The sequence below is a fragment of the Hemicordylus capensis genome, chromosome 2 (assembly GCF_027244095.1).
Source record: "Hemicordylus capensis ecotype Gifberg chromosome 2, rHemCap1.1.pri, whole genome shotgun sequence".
NCBI classification, from domain to species: Eukaryota; Metazoa; Chordata; class Lepidosauria; order Squamata; family Cordylidae; genus Hemicordylus; species Hemicordylus capensis.
Window position 1 is genome coordinate 409382488 of NC_069658.1, and position 18517 is coordinate 409401004.

General features: G+C 45.8%; 1 protein-coding gene across 2 annotated transcripts in view; it reads right to left on the minus strand.

Annotated features, from left to right (window-relative positions):
- The window catches only part of MAP2K6 (mitogen-activated protein kinase kinase 6), a 147166-nt gene extending 129634 nt beyond the window's left edge, over positions 1-17532 (minus strand). For both annotated transcript variants that reach the window (XM_053297359.1, XM_053297358.1), the window contains exon 1: positions 17248-17532. In XM_053297359.1, coding sequence (XP_053153334.1) covers positions 17248-17263 — 16 coding nt within the window. In that variant the 5' untranslated portion in view covers positions 17264-17532. The remainder of the gene's footprint in view (positions 1-17247) is intronic.
- Positions 17533-18517: the final 985 nt, after the last annotated feature.

An 18517-nucleotide genomic window follows, 5' to 3' on the forward strand; every position in this document is an offset into this window, starting at 1 on the left:
ATCATAGCAGATTGTAGCCAAACATCTTGTGCTTGGAGAAGCATTATCTTCATTTTCTGTAGAAAAATCTTGGTTCTTGTCATGCTTCAACGTGGTCTCTGTGCTTTACACGAATGGGCGCATAGCAAGCTGCACCCGTGCCATGCTCACCTGGAGGCAGGATCAGGCGAAGATAGATTGTAGCACTGCCCTGCCAAACACCGTGTCTTTTCTAGCTTGGACATCCAGGGTGTAATGGTGTATGAAGGAGTGCTTTGATGCCCATGTAGCTGCCTGGCAGATGACATCTAGAGGAACAGATCTGTCAAAAGCAGTAGACGCCGCAACCGCCCTTGTCGAATGTGCTTTAAGAGAGGACGGAGGAGGCTTCTTAGCGATCTGGTATGCCAGGGAGATGGCACGGACCACCCATCTGGATATAGTCTGTGCAGAGGCCTGTTTGCCCTTGTTAGGGCCAGAGTGGAGCACAAAGAGAAAATTGGAGGTTTGAAAGGCAGAGGTGCAGTCGACGTAGAAGGCAAGCGCCCCTTCGTACGTCTAGAGTGTGGAGGCGCCGTTCGGCTGCAGTCGTCGGCTCAGTGAAGAATGCAGGTAAGGAGATAGATTGGAACAATAGAAAGATGCGACCACTTTTGGAAGAAAGGCAATGTCTGGCCGCAGGGCGGCCTTTTCCTTGTGGAAGGTGAGATAAGGAGGGTCAACTCTAAGAGCCCTGAGTTCACTGACCCATCTGGTCGAGGTGATAGCCGTGAGGAAGGCCACCTTACAGGAAAGGAGGTCGGGAGAAATTGAAGCCATGGATTCGAAGGGAGCTTTCATCAGCGAAGAGAGGACCAAGGTCAGGTCCCAAGCCGGGGCCATGACTGGAGGATCCAGATAAAGGTGAGTGAGACCTTTAAGGAAGCACTTGACAGTGGGATGCTGGAATCACAAGAGTGTGGAGGTGGGAGAGTTAGCCACTATGGCCGCCAGATGGACCAGCAAGGATGGGATTTTAAGTCCGGCCTGCTTGAGCGATAGCAAGTAGGCACAAATATGTTCTACAGAAACAGAGTGCAGGGGAATTTCCCTGTCGTTTATATAAGTTTGAAACCTGGTCCACTTGTGGGAGTAATAGGAAGCCGTGGAGGGTTTGCGCGAGGCCTGGACTATTCATAGCAGGTCCGCCAGGAGGGCAGGACTATGTGCCAGGCTGTGAGGTGGAGACGTTGTAGGTCCGGATGGAGAAGGTGACTGTTCTGCATGAAGAGGAGGTGAGGGATGTTCGGGAAGCGGTGGTATTGATGGTTGGACAGACGAAGGACTTGGGGAAACCAGGGCCACCACGGGGCGATGAGGATTCGGTGCAGGAGGTCCTAGGATATCTTCTGAAGGACTCGAGGGAGTAGAGGGATTGGAGGGAAGGTGTAGACGAAGCGGTTCATCCAAAGTAGGGCAAATGCGTCTCCCAGAGAGTTGGGTCCGATCCCGGACCTGGAACAATACTGGTGGCATTGTGCATTCGCTTCTGACGCAAAGAGGTCTATTTCTGGGAGGAACCAACGGCGGAAGAGGGAGCGGAGCATGGGGGGATGTAGCTGCCACTCGTGGGATATTGTTTGAGTCCTGCTTAGCCTGTCCGCCGTGACATTGTCCTGTCCTTGTATGTGGACCGCCAGGGGAGTGATATCGTGGCGAATGCACCAAAGCCATAGGTCCATGGAGAAGAACAGGAGGGGAGTGGAAGAGGTGCCGCCCTGCCTGTTCAGGTAACCTTTGGTGGTAGTATTGTCCATCTGGACGAGGACATGGGAGTCTCGTATCAGGGGAAGGAAGGATTTCAAGGCTTTGAATATCGCTAAAAGTTTGAGATAATTGATATGATGGGAGGCTTCTGCCAGGGTCCAGATGCAGTGGATGTTGTGATTGTTGGCATGGGCACCCCAACCATCCAAGGATGCATCCATGGTGAGTAGAAGGGCTGGACGGGGAGGGTGGAAGGGGGAGCCGACAGTGAGGTTGGTCGTGTCCGTCCACCACAGAAGGGAGTGCAGAACCCAAGGCGAAAGCATCAGTTTGATGGCGAGGGAGTCCTCATGGGGAGAGAACACAGAGAGAAACCAGTGCTGGAGAAATCTGGCTTGTAGCCTGGCGTTAGGGAGGACATGGGTGGTGGAAGCCATATGTCCTAGCAGGCACCGCACTGTGCGTGCTGACTGGGTAAGGTGGCAGAGTAGGTGGGCCGACAAGTCCAGGATGGCCTGGGTTCTGCGTTGGGGAAGGAAGATTTTGGATTGTACGGAGTAGAAGAGGATCCCCAGGAATTCTATGGTTTTGGAGGGTGTGAGCTTCGATTTGTCATAGTTCACCTGCAGGCCCAGATTGGAGAGGAGGGTGATGACCGTGTGAAGGTCTCTGAGGAGGGGTTGTGGGCCACCACGAGCCAATCGTCGAAGTACAGAAAAATCTGGCTATTTTGTTGTTGCAGGGCTGCCACCATCGGGGCCACGCATTGGTGAACACCCGGGGCACGGATGTCAGTCCGAAAGGGAGTGTGCGGAATTGGTAAGTGTTGTGCGCTGTTTGAAAGTGGAGGAAACGACGATGCTGAAGTCTGATAGTGATGTGGTAATATGCATCCTTGAGATTGATGGAAACGAACCACTGGTTCTTTTGCAGAAGGGAGATGATTGTAGGAATTGTAACCATATGGAACCTGCGGTAGGTGGTGTAAGAGTTGAGTTCCCGAAGATCCAGGATCGGGCAAAGGGAGCCGTCCGGCTTGGGAACAGTGAAGTATCAGGAATGGAATCCCGAGGTTTGAGGATTGTGAACCAGTTCTATTGAAGATTTGGAGAGTAGAGAGTCGACCTCTTGCAGGAGAGCCGGGGTGGGTGGAGTGGATAACGGAGGGTTGTATGGAGGGGTTGATGCAAACTCTATAGCATAACCCATCCTTACTATGGTCAAGGCCCAGGAGTCCGTGGTGATATTCTCCCAAGCGGCGATGAAAGGGGAGAGCTGGGTTCCCCAGCGAGGCAGAGGGTGTATGTCCCTTGGTTGGGGGTTGAGATCCTTTGGATCGGTGCTGCATTTTGGATCTGGTGAAGCTGGAGTGCTTTCTGTAAGGCTGTATCTGTTGGAGGGAAAGGACTTGTCCTGGGGTTGATAGTATTGTTGTTTGGAGGAGTATGATTGGCATTGCCCTTTTTGTGGTTTATAATGGCAGGTTGTGGAATGTTTTCTCTCCGCATAGGGAGGAGCCATCGAACGGTAGATCCTCGACTCTGGACCTGGCATTGGGCGTGAGACCTGAAGATCTGAGCCAAGCATGGCGACGGAAGTCGCCATTACCTTGGCAGCCCCTTCCGTGGAGTGGCGAATTGCATGCAGTTCTTGTTTAGAGACCTGCGTGGCCTCCCGAAGGAAGACCTTGGCCGGGGCCTGTTGTTCTTCCGGAAGGTGATCCAAGAATGGAGCAACATGGTCCGAAAGAAAGGATTGATACTTGGCATAATATGCCTGGTAATTTGTGATTCTGGTCAATAAAGAAGCAATTGAGAATAATCGTCTTCCAAACCCGTCTAGTTTCTTTCCCTCCTTGTTGGGTGGGGTGGAAGAGACATAGCCCCTGAATTTGGAAAGGGAAGATTCGACCACAATCGAACCCATAGATGGATGCTGCTTTAAGAAGGAATCATCTTGCTCCGTGGAGGCATGAACCTTGTAAAAGGAGTCCAGCTGTTTAGATGTCTGTGGGAGAGAGGACGGTTTGATCCAACAGGTTTTGACTACTTTAAGAATGGACGGGTTCAACGGTAAGATCCAATGGGCAGGCATCCTCCTCGATTAATTGAAAAAGAGGGTCAGGTTCAGATTTATCTACCTGAGCCAGTTGGACTCCAAGCTGCCATATGTGAGACAAAATCTGTATAAACACGGAAGTCCTCCGATGGAGAGCTGGGTCTCGGGTCCAGCAATAAAGAAGGGGGCGAAGAGGCCAGAGATATCCGATCGGATAGGGAAGATTCCAGGCTTTCTTCGTCCGAAGACAAATCCGACGAGTCGGTCGATACCAGAGGCTGAAGGGGTCAAATCCAGATCCGAGGCATTGGCCTGGAGTCGGGGGCAACAGTAGTCATAGCTGCCTGCACCGGCGAGTTTCTGGGTGGAACCCGTGGAGGCAAAAGAGATGTGGTCTGGGGAGGGGGAGGAGGCGGAAAAGATTTGGTTCGGGAGCGGAGCCGAGGCCGAGTAGACCGGTATAGAAGAGCGAGGGGAGGCAGAACATCGAAGGGGCTGCTCCGCAGCTGTGGAGGCCCGATGGCGTTGGTGAACCTCTTGAGCGTAGAGGTAGTCAGCTTCTTCCTCAATTTGTCTGGCATAGCGCTTGTCCAGAGCAGCTTCCAACTCCTGGCTGGTCCAGCGGCATGGTTGTTCGGGAGGGAGCTCCTCAGGCTGAGAGCTGTGGTCGGACTCCTACACGGGATCGTGTGGGCTGGAGTCGTAAGCGACCTCGGTATCTAGGACAGTTTCAGTGTGTAGAGTCCGGGATTGACGTTCGGTATTGTGCGTCGACCTGTGTTTTTTTGCTGGAGGTTCAGAAGGCGCACGACGGTCCTTCTTCCTCTTCTTCTTTTCGGATGGCTGGATGGAACGCGGTTCAGTCAAGGCCACCGTCGAGATCGACACTGCCACCAAACTCTTCGATATCGACGTTGAAGCCCGAGCCGCAGGATCGAAGGGCACATTCACCTCAGGGGTAGTTGCCGAGACTCCCGGAGGAGCCGAAATGGGCTGTAAGCCCCGGGCTGCAGGAAAGGTATTGGACGAAACCTGCATGGTGGACAGTTTGTCCGAGCCCGTAGGTGGGAACGAGTGTTCCCAAAGCCAAGAACGAAGTCGAGAGGCCTGATTCTTGCACGCCTGTTTGGTAAAGGCTGCGCAGTGTATGCAAGAGCCAACTTTATGAGACTCACCAAGGCAAAAAAGGCAGAGTTTGTGGCCATCGGTCGAAGGGATCTTGGATTTGCAGCGACCACACTGCTTAAATTTTGTAGTCTTTGCCATAGGCCGAAGAAGGTAAGTGAAGAGAAGCGGAGGCGAAGGATCCGCAGGACGCCGGGCCCGAAGGCCACGACGTGGTGGAAAAATGAAACTAAGAGTTATCCAAGGGGGAGGGGACCGGGAGTGAAATAAAAATGCTAAAGAAGGGAAGTACTGAACTAGAATGAGGAGAAAAGAGGGAAGGAGAATGCAGTACTTGCGAAGCGTCTAGCAAGGAAGAGCTCAACGATGTGTCTTCTATCTCGGATGAAGAAAGACTGGAGAGGGAAGCCCGCGCAGCTGCCTATATACCGAGGGGGCGGGGTTACTGCCAAAAAGCAGTTCTCTAGCTTGGAAGCTCCAATGTGGTCTCTGCGCAGGCTCAAAGCCCATTCGTGTAAGAGCACAGAGACCACGTCGAAGAACATTCATTTTGCTGCCTTCGTAGAAATGAGCTCCGGAGTGCTCACCTGGGCTCCATGGATCGTGAGCCCCACCCTCTTGCGAGAGACTTTTTTCTGTAATTTCTACTTGGGCAGCCAGGCCTACTCTGCATTCAGAACATAATTAATAGCTCTAATCTTCAGTTTAGCATTTGTGTTTTCAAACCCTGGGCATTTCTTTTTTCTGCTGTTTACAAGAGACTAAGAAATCTTATTTAACATACTTGACACGCAAGATATCTTGTCTCCTAACACAGAGGATCTCTCCCCGGTTTTAGTATTTTTATGAATGAGCATCATTAGGAAGGATTTATTGTAATCGGTTTGACAGGGGAACAGTCTACCTCATGCAGTGGCCCTCTTTCACTGGAGGTTTTCAAACAGAGATGGCCATCTGTCAGGGATGCTTCAGCAGATTTGTACACTGAGCAGGAGGTTGGACTAGAAGGCCTCCAAGAACCCTTCCAACTCTTAATACAGACTTCTACAATTTGAGAAATGCATTTACACAAGAATGTAAATGAATGGGAAGCTACTAGGCTAGTGGCTGCCTTTCAGCTAAAGCCAGCTCCCTAGGTGGTGCCATGTGGTGCAATGTGACCACCCCCCATCACCAATCTCCAGAAGCAAGGGAGGGGTAGGAAGTGGATGAATAGCATATTTTGCCACGAACAAGAGACTACTGGGGATGGGGTGTGCCATGTGCACAGAGATCCCACATGCAGCCCAATTATAATCCATTAGGGATGTGCACGAATCGTGATTCATGCACAGATTCGAAGAACAGATCAGGTGCCTTTAAAAGTGAAGAGTTTTACACTGCCCCAAGCAGCAGTGCACTGGAGGGGCAGAGTATAAATATATTGATAAAATAGAATCTGAATGGCAGAATCCTGCCAAAAAATGCAACAGTCCTACATTTGAGAAATCTTCCCACAGAAACTCTGATAGATGATACCCTTTTGGCCATCCACCTTTCACATGTCTCATGTAGCCAAGCATCTGCAAAGGAGAAGACAGTATGTTCTGGAGTTCTGCTGAGCAGGCAAACAGCTATTACAAAACTGAAAGCCTGCCCTGGTTACATACCAACAGAAACCTATAAGAGGTGCTAGACAACAACTACACATACACACACGCTCTCCCTTGCCAGCATCTGTAATTAACAAAATCACTGTGATGAATGCTGTAGCACTGTATTTATGCAACATTTCCACCAAGTTCATTGTTTTAGAAGTGTCACAATCACACATTTATGCATTTTCAAAAATTATACACAAGAAGGCATTGATCACATCTGAAACTATGGAACTCAGTGTTTGAAACTTAACAACTGCTGTTGTACTACTTGAATTTTATCCCTCAGAACCAAGCACCATATTTCAAAAGCTGTGCTTTGAACAGATTTGTTCAATGCAACTCATTCAAGAAAGGTTTAAAAATCTGTAAAGTGCCATTCTGATATAAAGATTTAAGCAGTTTTTTAAAAAAAAACTGTCAATGGTTATCTACGGTAAACCCATGAAGTTCAAGCCTCTGCTAAACATATTAGCTTAGATTACTTGCTAAACACATGGAAGTCGGAAGCTATACATCGAATAAGAAATAAAGGGATTTTCCATTTTCTGTAAATCACAGTTAACCATGACTGTTAAGTAGTTTGGTTTTCAAGTGCTGAGACTTACGATGCACGATCCTCAAAATCAGAGTGAGAGAAAGTGTGTGTGTGCACGCACATTTCCCCCCACACACACACACACCCCAAAGAAAAATAAGTGCAACAACAGGAGCAGCAGCAGCAGCTTAATTTATTGGCAGCCCCATAACAATTGTTCACTGGGCGGCTCACAAACAAGAAGTAATCAACCTACTTTCCTTTCACTGTCTTTAATAGGGACTAAATTTGATGCAAATTGAGATCCACAAGTTAGATCTCTTGCGCCTCAAATGTTCATGTGTCCACCATCTTGAACCAGGGTGGATGTCATCATTACAAACTGTACCATTGAGGTGTCCTTGTATGTCATTCACTACAGCTGTACCAAATTTGGTCCAAATCTGTTAGACAGACCTCAAGTTAATCCACTTGTGCCTCAAAGGTTTACGTGTCCGCCATCTTGGATTGGGGTAGACAAAATCATCACAAACTATGCCACTGAGGTGTCCCTACAACTGTACCTGTTTTGGTTCATAATGGTCCAGGCATTGCGAAGTTGATGTGCGGGGGACGGGACACACAGATGGACACACACAGAGAATGCCGGGTTATCTCATAAGCCTACTGGAGCGTAGGCTAAAAAAAAGAATGGAATAATATATGTCATTAAAAGTATATTAAAAACAAAAAGTTACAATAACTTACAAAAACATTTTTTAAAAGTCTGGGTGAACAAGGCATTTGAATGCATATCATCTGTGCCCAGTTCACGCTGGTGATTTACAAAGTGGCATTTCTCAAAAATCTATGAAATCTCATTAGGAATACATTCCTAGGTCCCACACATATAACTCTTCCAAATACAAACTCAGACTAATACAATTTGACTCTCAGCACCAAGGAACTAGAGACCTCCCTCCTGCAATTCAACTAGTGTTTCAAACAGCCACTGGATCCAGTGAATGGATGGACCCATTACTCATAAAACATGCACACTTGTAAGTGTCCCTCACCCTGATACCCCACATCAGGGGCATATCTAGTGCCATTCAGGGTTGTTCCGAGAACAGGAGCCTCTGCCCCCAGGTTCCCCCTAGGACTCCTAACCTGCCACCACCCCAGCTCCTGCACACTCCTAATATATATGTAAACCACTTTGATAACTTTTTTGTTGAAAAACTAAATAGCAGAAGAAGAACCTGGTGGGAGGAACATAGGAAGCTGCCATATACTGAGTCAGACCACAGGTCTATCTAGCTCATTATTGTCTACACCAGCGTTTCTTAACCTTGGGCTGTTGGGATGTTGTTGGACTACAGCTCCCAGAATCCTCAGCTGCAATGGCTTTTGCTTGGGAATTTTGGGAATTGTAGTCCAACAACACCTGGGGGCCCAAGGTTAAGAAACCCTGGTCTACACAGACTGGCAGTGACTTCTCCAAGGTTGCAGACAGGAATCTCTCTCAGCCCTGTCTCGGAGATGCCAGGGAGGGGACTTGGAACCAAGATGCTCTTCCCAGAACGGCTCCATCCCGAGGGCAATATCTTACAGTGCTCACATGCTGTTTCCAATTCAAATGCAACCAAGGCGGACCCTGCTTAGCTAAGGGGACAAGTCATGCTTGCTACCACAAGACAAGCTCTCCTCATGAAGAAGGGAGCTTACTTGGCTGTGTACCAAGGCCCCTGATCCCCCTTCAGGAGCAGAAAAAGAAAAAAGGACTGCACAACATTGGCAGGCAACATGAAGCCTTTGGATTGGTTAAGGCTGGTATAAATATCTCCTACTGCTATACTTCAGGTTCTCTCTAAAGCCTCCAGCAAGAAAGCAAAGACGCACAATTAGAAAGCTCTAATCCTAGGCCTGAATATGAACCACAACTTTGGCCTGGCCATGACAACACCAATCTTGTGATTTTGGGAACATGATCACATGTGGGTCACTGTGTAAATGGAGTCTCAAGTCCACCAAGTGCCCTGTCTGGGGGTGTTTCTAAGCAGCAATGCACACTGCAAGGCGTCAGCAGCTTTCACTTTAATTACCTAAAACGAATTATCTCCATCCTTCAACTCACCTAGTAAACCACAGATTGGTAACGTAGCATGAGCCTGAAGGCTGCACTGAAATAATAAAATACATGTCACAAATACAATTTTCATACCACTTTCTTTAACACAGCAGATGCTTAACTACAGTTGGTAGACATCTTGCACCAAGTCCACAACATTCCTGTTCTCAAGTTGTTAATTCCAATGTGAAAAACGTGATTCAGTCCTTGCTAAACCTTGATACATATTAACTTAGAAACCATATTTTATACCCACACACGTGGGGGGAGGGGCTTTCTTTTTACACACTTCCTTGTTCTCAGTCTACTAGTGGCGGGAGGAGTGTTGCATCCAGTATAAAAGTTTGAATCTCCCAGATTCAAAAAATAAGATTCCAAGGATGTTAAGAAGTATATAAGGGGCCAGGGGTGTAGCTATAATTGAGCAGATGGGTTCCAAGAACCCGGGCCACGGAGTTCCTGATGGCCCCTCAGCTCCACCCCTCCTTATCTTCATTATCTCCCTCACTCCGAGGGGCCGCCAGAGAGAGGTACGACCACGGGCCCTCTCTCCCCTAGCTACACCCCTGTAAGGGGCATATGTGGCCCATGGCTGTATATTGCTCGCCTTTATTAAAACTTATAGCAATCAGCTGAGTAGTCAGCTGCAATAGCAGAATATAAACCTTCCCTATCTGAAGAATGCAAATACAAACAAAACACTGTGTACTTTCTGAACTGTGAGAAAACTTGTAATCATTCTGCAGGACATAGGATTCATGCGTATAATGTTTTAACCCAAAATTCAGGTCCCCAAGGGAACTATAACAGGAATCCAATATGGACACCCACCTCTATATTTAGAGCTCTGAAATAAGAACACCTTTTAATTAGTAAAGAAACCTTATCTAGCAGGAGTTTCTGCTCCTTAAATATCATGGTCAGGATGCATGGGGAACTTCCTGTGTGCAATAAAGTTTTGCCAGCCCCTCCCTTCCCACTGCAAGCCTCACCACTGTCATCCCTCTCGCTCTCTCTCTCTCTCCCTCTCACACACACACACACCATGAGCAGAAGAGCATTCCAGTTCTAAGTGGGGCATTTTGAATCCTAGCCTTTGTTGCCCTTTACCTGAAAATAATTTTCAGTGATTAATTCCAGCTAAGTGCTGACTTGCAAGCACCCAAAACTAATTATCCTTTGGTTAAAGAACAGCAAGTATTACTTTGGTATTTATCCTGTTTCTACCAGCTCTGTAAATAATAATTCACATAGAAAAACACTATCTACATGATCAAGTTCACACACACAAGCAAATCAAACATAATCATTGCCAACTTTTTCAAACAGACCAAGCTGTTGAAGTGACTCACTCCTATTGGTTAAGTGCAAAAATCTCCAACGCTTTCAGTATAGATCTCTATCACAATTAGGCTTGGTTAACTGAAGGTGACCACTAAATACACATTTGATAGTTTTAAAACATTGCAGTCTCAATAAGGCCATGAAAGAAAACAGGCCTAACCTACCTCACAGGGTCGTTGTGAGGATGTACATAACCATGTACATAACCATGTACATAACCATGTACATAACCATGTACTCCTCTGAGCTCCTCAGAAGAAAAGCGGAATATAAATGTAAATAAATAAATAAACAAACAAACAAAACACCTCTGTATTGATACAAGAAGCCAAGAAAGAATGTGGGAAACATTTTGCATATCCCTCCCTCTCTATCTGCCTAACCTACCTCACAGAGTTGATGTGAAGATAAACATAACTCTGTGCTCCTTGAAGGAAGAGCAGGATACAAATGTAAAAATAAATAAAATAATGTATTCTATAAAATCATTCATAAACCTAGATACTTTAGCTGTCTGTGTTCAACTATACTTCCTATGTTCAACTATACTTGCTACCCAGAGCACCAGGTCTGTTAAAGACAACAGAAGTGGCCACTTCGTACACGTTTCACAGCTTGGTATACCGTATCTTATGGAGTATAAGACGCACTTTTTTCCTTGAAAAATATCCGCCCAAATTCAGGTGCGTCTTATACTCCGAACTTGTTGGGAAAGAGAGGGGGGAGGAGGAGGAGGATGTCCTCTGATGACAATCCAGAAATTCAGGCTTTACTGTCCGGGCCGATACTGTATTTAAGCGGCCAAGGCTGCAACCCATGCAACTCTTTGACTCGCTTGTGCCAGCTCCAGCAGCAGTTGCAGCTCAACATCCATCCTCCTTCGGGCCGGTGGAGAAGGAAGGAACAGGAAAAAGAGGGAGGGCGGAGGGGAAAGCGAAGGCACGGACGGGCCCTTCTGCAAAAAGCTTGACGCTGTTGCTGCTGCTGCTCCCTGTACCAGCTGCTTTGCCTCTAGCCCCGTCCTCCCCTCTCCACTCGCACCGCTTGGTCTCGTCCACTCCTCACTCCCTGCCATGTTGGATTGTGCGGCCGGAGCCGGGGAGAAGTTGGAAGTTTAGGGCTTGTCGGGAAAGAGAGGGGGGAAGAGGAGGAAGGGCAAGCAGGGAGGATTCTCTTACCACCTCCCTTCCTCTCTCACTGGGGCCTGCCGGGAGCGCCCTAGTCAGCCCGCCCGCCGCCCCCCTCCCTGGGCTCCCTCCGGTTGCTGCTCCGATGCTGCTGCAGTGAAGGATAGCCAAATGAGTGTAAACCGTGCAGAGGTAATAAATTAATGGTTGCTAATGAGAATGAGAACACTTCCAAACCGTGCACCACATTCAAAACCCTTGCTCATGGAACAAACCAACCATATATATATTTGTGTAGCAAAACTAAAAAAGCTACAATATTATGGAAATATCCATTATTATGTAAATATACACGGTGAATAACTTCAAATGATCATAATGTATGACTCACATCAATCATGACTGCATAAATACAATAGATACAAATGGTCCAAAATAGTCATGAGTCCTTGAGATCCAGATGATCAAGTACTTTTTCTACAAGTACAAGATTTTTTCACACCACTTGATCATCTGGATCTCAAGGACTCATGACTATTTTGGACCATTTGTATCTATTGTATTTATGCAGTCATGATTGATGTGATTCATACATTATGATCATCTGAAGTTATTCACCGTGTATATTTAAATAATAATGGATATTTCCATAATATTGTAGCTTTTTTAGTTTTGCTACACAAATATATATGGTTGGTTTGTTCCATGAGCAAGGGTTTTGAATGTGGTGCACGGTTTGGAAGTGTTCTCATTCTCATTAGCAACCACTGATTTATTACCTCTGCACGGTTTACACTCATTTGGCTATTCATTAGTCGTGCTATCCCTTATATTTCTCTGCTGCAGTGAGGGAGGCTGCTGCGCCACCGCCCTCGGAGGGGACGCGGGGCCCGACCTGGAGACGAGCCCGCGCAGGTGAGCGCCAGCCCGCGGGAGCCGCCAGAGGCACAAGAGGAAGTGGAGAAGGAGGTCCTGGGCAGGCCCCGCCGGCGGCCGCGATGAACAACAACCAACAGCAGCCGCCGCCACGGGTCACCAACATGGGCTCACTGCTGCTGGCAGAAGGAGGGAAAAGACAGAGCGGGGCGCGGTGGGAGGGCTTGGAGGGGAGATGGAGGCGAGAGGAGAAGGAAAGCTCAAACTCTGAAAAACTGGATTAAAATCAAGGTGCGTCTTATAGTCTGTAGCGTCTTATAGTCCGTAAAATATAAACATCATGTGTGGATAATGGCATATGCACACCATTCACATGCATAGTTATTCACACATTATGTGCAATGCACATACAATAGTGAACTTCCTATCTCTACCCTGCATTTGAGAAGTATTTTAACTTTTAAAATGACTGCATTACAGTCATTCACACAAAAACAGAGGCATGTGAACAGACATCTGCATGCATGGATAACACAATGTCTGAACAGGTCTATGGCTTCAGCGCAATCTCTCTCAACTAGTCCCAGCAACTGCATGGGAAAAAGCCTTGTATGACTTGGCAATCTAAAACTTTCACTATGATTTGAGTGACTGCAGAGCCTCCAAAGAGTGCCACTGCAATCATGAAAATTACCATGAGAGTATCCATTTGGAGTTTGTCCACACAACATACTCATCTACACAACACTATATCCAGGCATTGTCAGGAAAGATCACATAGACACAGTTATTTATTTATTTCAGTTAGCCTATGTTAATCAGCCCTTCCAATCCAGAACACACTTAAGACTGGTTCACACATGGACATTACTTGATTACTAAAGAACAGCTCTCAGTTGAATACATGAATTGTCTCCATTAGACTGAGTGGAGGACATGAGAACTCTTTCTGTGGTGACTAATCTTTAACATATGCCAATCACCACTTGATGTGAACACGTGTGAACCACCTTTACTCAGAAGTCCCACTGAAATCACTACACTGCTAGGTGGAGACCACTTGGAAATGGCTTCACATGGCAACTGTTGCACACAACAATCCATTTTCCGGGTCCCTGGTTATTCACGGGGTTCTCACCTATAGACGCAAATATGGAAACTGTGAAAACAAAACACTGAGGCAATAGGAATTGGGGAGGTTAGGTTCCTAACCCCACCCCCCAAAAGGCTAAAAAAAGCAAGGGGGGGCCGAAATAAGAAGGAAAGTACCTTATGCTCAGGGTCTCCAGCAATGCCCCCCAAACCCTGAAAATGGTCAAATATTTGCCAACTTTTTTAAGAGCCACCAAATGGCTCTCTGCTGGGAAATGGTGGACAGAAATGACATCGGAAGTCATTTCCGCCCACTCAAAACTGCAGCTAGATGAATTTTGCCTACTTTTCTACCTGTGGATACCAAGAGTGGGTCAAGACCCAATCGTGAGTATGCAAAACAGTGGATAATGAGGACTACCTGTACTGGTCTGTCAATCAGATTAGTCCCCATCATGCAGTTTGGCTCCGTGTTACTGCCAAGTAGTCCCACACCCCAAACCATGAGGCAGTACTGAGAAAGTGTCGTAGAGGACAGGGCTGTCCTTAGAGAGCCCTAGTAGGGTGCAGGACCTGGGGCAGATCAGCCAGAGTGGGGCCCCCTTTCAGTTAATTTTAATGGGGGTTAAAAGAGCAGGGTGTGGGACAGTTGCCCTGCCCAAAGGACAGCCTTCAGTGAGATCTTTTTGAACAACCATGGTCAGAGGCAAAACCCACATTATGGAGGTGTTTAGGACCAAGGCATTAGCACTGACAGGACAAAGGTGATAGGAAATGGCAGGACGATAAAACAATAGCAAGTATGGAATAAGGGAAGTTCAAGGCCACATAGAGATCTCACATAATTAAACTCTCCTCTTTTGGATGTGAACTGACAACTTCTGGTGGCGAAAAGATAGGCTGCGGACCAGAGATAATGCCATAATTTTGGTCCAAAGTATGTAAGGAAAGCATAACCAGAATCCCATTTTTAGACATGCTTGGGGAATTACTGCACCCATTACAAATTATGCAACACCAACAATGCACAGAACAAGTACTAAGAATATTATTGGGGTGAAAGGTTGCATTCATTTCTGATCAATTGTTTAAAAAGAGGAAGATGCTTCCAAGAGTAAAGTCCAAACTGCAACTACTGTAGTTTATAACAAACGGCACCTCTTCACTGCACAAAAACAGCAGATGTCTCAGACTTCAGAGTAGCCTCAACCTAAATACAACTCCACAATACCTTAGTCCCATCTTTGAAACAAGACACCACCACCTAAGTAAGTGTACAATTTATTCAGTATTAAATGTGCATGTATTCACATTACTCACTTACTACCAGATCCTCTCAGAGATCCAAAGAGACCAGTACCACTTCCAGCCCAAGTCCCTTAACCATGACAAAATTAAAAATGACAACACATAAAAACAAGTTGCAAAACTTATCAAATCCCCCCCCACACAGTCTAAATTTGAGCTTCCGCCAAATGGCCCTCCTGCCCACCCCCCAGCCTGTCTCTGCTTACACTTTCTCCACTCCAACAAAGTTGAACAATAGAGTTCAACTTCCCACCTAAATTTAGATTGTAAGATCCTTGGGGCAGAAATCTGTAACATAAGTATGTTACCTTCATGTATGGTGATGGTGCTATGTAAACAAAAGCAAACAATAAAACTAGCATCCCAGAATCCACATGTGGATTTCTGCCATTTTAATCCAGAATCCATACTTCCTGCTACACATACACACACTATTTCTTTAATTCTGCCACGTTTCTAAGCTCTTTCAAGACCCATGTTTAGCTGATTTGCATTCTAGAGTACCTTAGCAAAAACAAATATCTTCTATTTAAAAGTATAAACTTACATATTTAAATATTTTACTTAAAGTCTTTTATAAGCATCCAGCATTGGAAAGTAAAAGTGGACTGGGTGAAAAAGACGGTTAACAAGAAAAAGAACCACATACAAAAATTCAAGACTACAGCCTTCCCCACTTGATATCCAGAGGCAACTTTCAGGTTGAATAGGTTTGTGCTCAGGAGGTACACAAAAAATGAATTAAAATCAAAACCTGAATAATGGGTGCACCTAATGCAGGCAAAACCCGTTCAGGACAAGATTTTCCTCCCATTGCATCTGTACTCCAGCCTTGATCAGTTTTTCCAAGGAGAGGGGTGAGGGGGAATATGCTTTACATCCCTCCCACCTCCATGAACACCAAACGACGGAATCCCCTGTTGGCAGCCAGCTAGATCATCAACATGTTGGATGAGAAACCCCAGTCGAATGCCACATTCTGTAGACATCCTTGTAGGCTGGCAAAATTGACTGGACTCTTTCTGATTCCAATAATCCTCCATTTGGCTGGGAAAGATGACTGCAGCAAATAGGGAATAAATTATGCAATTCAACCGCCAAAGTGAGAGAGTGAGTAAATGTTAGGGGTTTGGCATTAGCACTCTCCCTTTCAATGAACATTTGTCTGTCGTCTCCTTCTCTTTGCACACTCGAAACGGTATTCTCTGCTCTTACTCATCGACTCCAACTCCAACAAGTGGCTTCCCCAAGTGCATTCTGCAGTGCTACACAAAAGCCAAAATTTCCCCACCAGCACCCTGTAGCCTATAAATTGCAGAATGCAAGCATTTGTAATGCAACATATACATTCAGAAAGTTCCAGCCGTATCCACCAGGACCCCGCTGACGAAAATTGACTCCCCGTCTCCCCCTCCCAGAACAGGATGGTTACTCTACTTCCTACTCTCCAAAGTTTGAATGGCACGGAGCAATCCGCACTTCATTTTCTGCAATGTCAAATATTCTTCTGTCTTTGTCAATCTTAAAACGTATTGACAGCTTTAAAATGAAACAATTATTTCCAATGTGTTTGGTTTTTTGTTGTTTTTTTTGTAAAGAGATACTGACTTGGACTCTCTTCACCTAAGCCAAAAAGCCAATAAATCCGCGTTCCAGGATAAGATAATACAAGGCATCCTTGCATAACTTTCTCAAATCTAGTCCTAAAAACTACACTCAGTGCTTGCGACGCAGGATTGGCGGGGGGGGGGGGGGGCTGTGGAAAATGAGCTCAGCACTGGCACCAGAACAATACTTTCCCATGGAAACAGAGACATATATTTAATTCTTAGGAACTCTACTCAAGTTTCACCTTTCATTTCCTCCAGAGACTTTTTTTTTTTTTTTTACAAAGTTTGCTTCAAATTTGCATTGAAAATTATATGCATTTTCATCTGCCTTCTACCCTTTTTTGGTTGCAAAAAAAAAAAAAATTGCACAGCAGCTCATGCATAAACGCTCCAACACCCTTTATCTGTCCTGACTGTGCAAAAGGCAAAAAGAGCTCAGTAATCCCAGCACAAGAATGCAAATAACGTCAATGCACAGCTGAACTGCAAGCCCTGCCTTACAGGAACTGTGTGTGTGCGCGCGCGAGTGCATTCTGCAAAGAAAAAAAAGCACATATTAAACAGGAAATACAACTGGGAGCTATTCAAAGCCTCAAACTTCAAATTGCAATTGCATCCCGACAATTGCATGCGTGCAATTCGAAAATGCATGGACGACTTTTTGCATATTTTCAAGGAACACAAGTCGGAGCCTTACCTCTCTGCTGAGACATTTTTCCTTCTGCTTTGATGGGGGAGGGGAGCACAAAAGACTTTGCCTTCTCTCTTCAGTAGCTAGTTTTGCAACAAAGATGCAAACTGCAAGCGCTCAATCTTCATGCAACTGGAGTTTTTCTTACTTCCTACAGGAGATCTCCTTGCAGAGGAAGGAGCTGCAATTGCATACCTTGCAAAACAGATTGCAAAGTGGGGTTTTCCCCCTCTATTGCAATGGTAAGGAAAGCTCTGCTGCACCTACATGATGGGCCAGGGCTGGCAGCTAAAAGCTCCAAACTTGGATCCGAGTGTCTTAGTGCGCAGACGTCCTTTCTACGGCCAACGCATTGATTTCTGGGTAATGTAGTTCCTCCGAATTATCCATGGGGTGTTTCTTTAAGGAGATTCCGTTGTCTTGATTCTCTGGAGAAGAGAAAACCCATACACAGAATCTGCTATATAGAGGCAAGGGGAGTGGGGAGGTGGGGGTGGTATCAAAGATCGTACTGAAAAGGTAAGCAGGAAATAAAAACGGCAGCTCACAGGCTCATGCTCTGTAATGCAAGGGCTGCTTTGAAGCATCAGCTAGCAGAGCTAGTATGTAACCACGTTGCAAGACTTCACGCAGTTTCATAACAGCATATGAACTGCCATACTGAATTAGAGACTGATCTGTTGTCTGTACAGTCTACCATTCCTTCTTCCAACAGTGAACAAAACTCCCAGGAAGCTCACAAACAGGGAATGGTGGTAATAGTTATTGCCCACCCACCGCCTCTTTGTTTGGCCCCAGATTCTGGTAATCAGAAGAACAATATTACCACTGAAGATGATGAAGATGAAGATCACATGGCTAGTAGCCCTCAGACCTATTCTCCATGGATGTGGTTTATCTACTAGATACAGATGCAGATATAGATATATAAACAAAGCAACTGTAATAGTTAACACCACAGCAGTTAACAGTATCTTATTTCCCACATTATAAACACCGACAATCTCAACTGAGGCAATCCATAATTGTCACAATACTCAATTCATGTCTGCAAAATCTCAAATGTACCTTCTACATATTTATTTTATTAATGCAATATGATCATTTTAATTACTAATTCTTGACCAAGATTTGTTAATCCAGTATTGAAGAAACAGACTTTTCAAGGAAGTATTTGCTATTAAAATTATTGCTGTCATTAATAAATTAAAGATCAGTTTGATCTCTGTTTTTGATGCAATTTCTTTTACATATCCTAAAATTATAATGAATACAT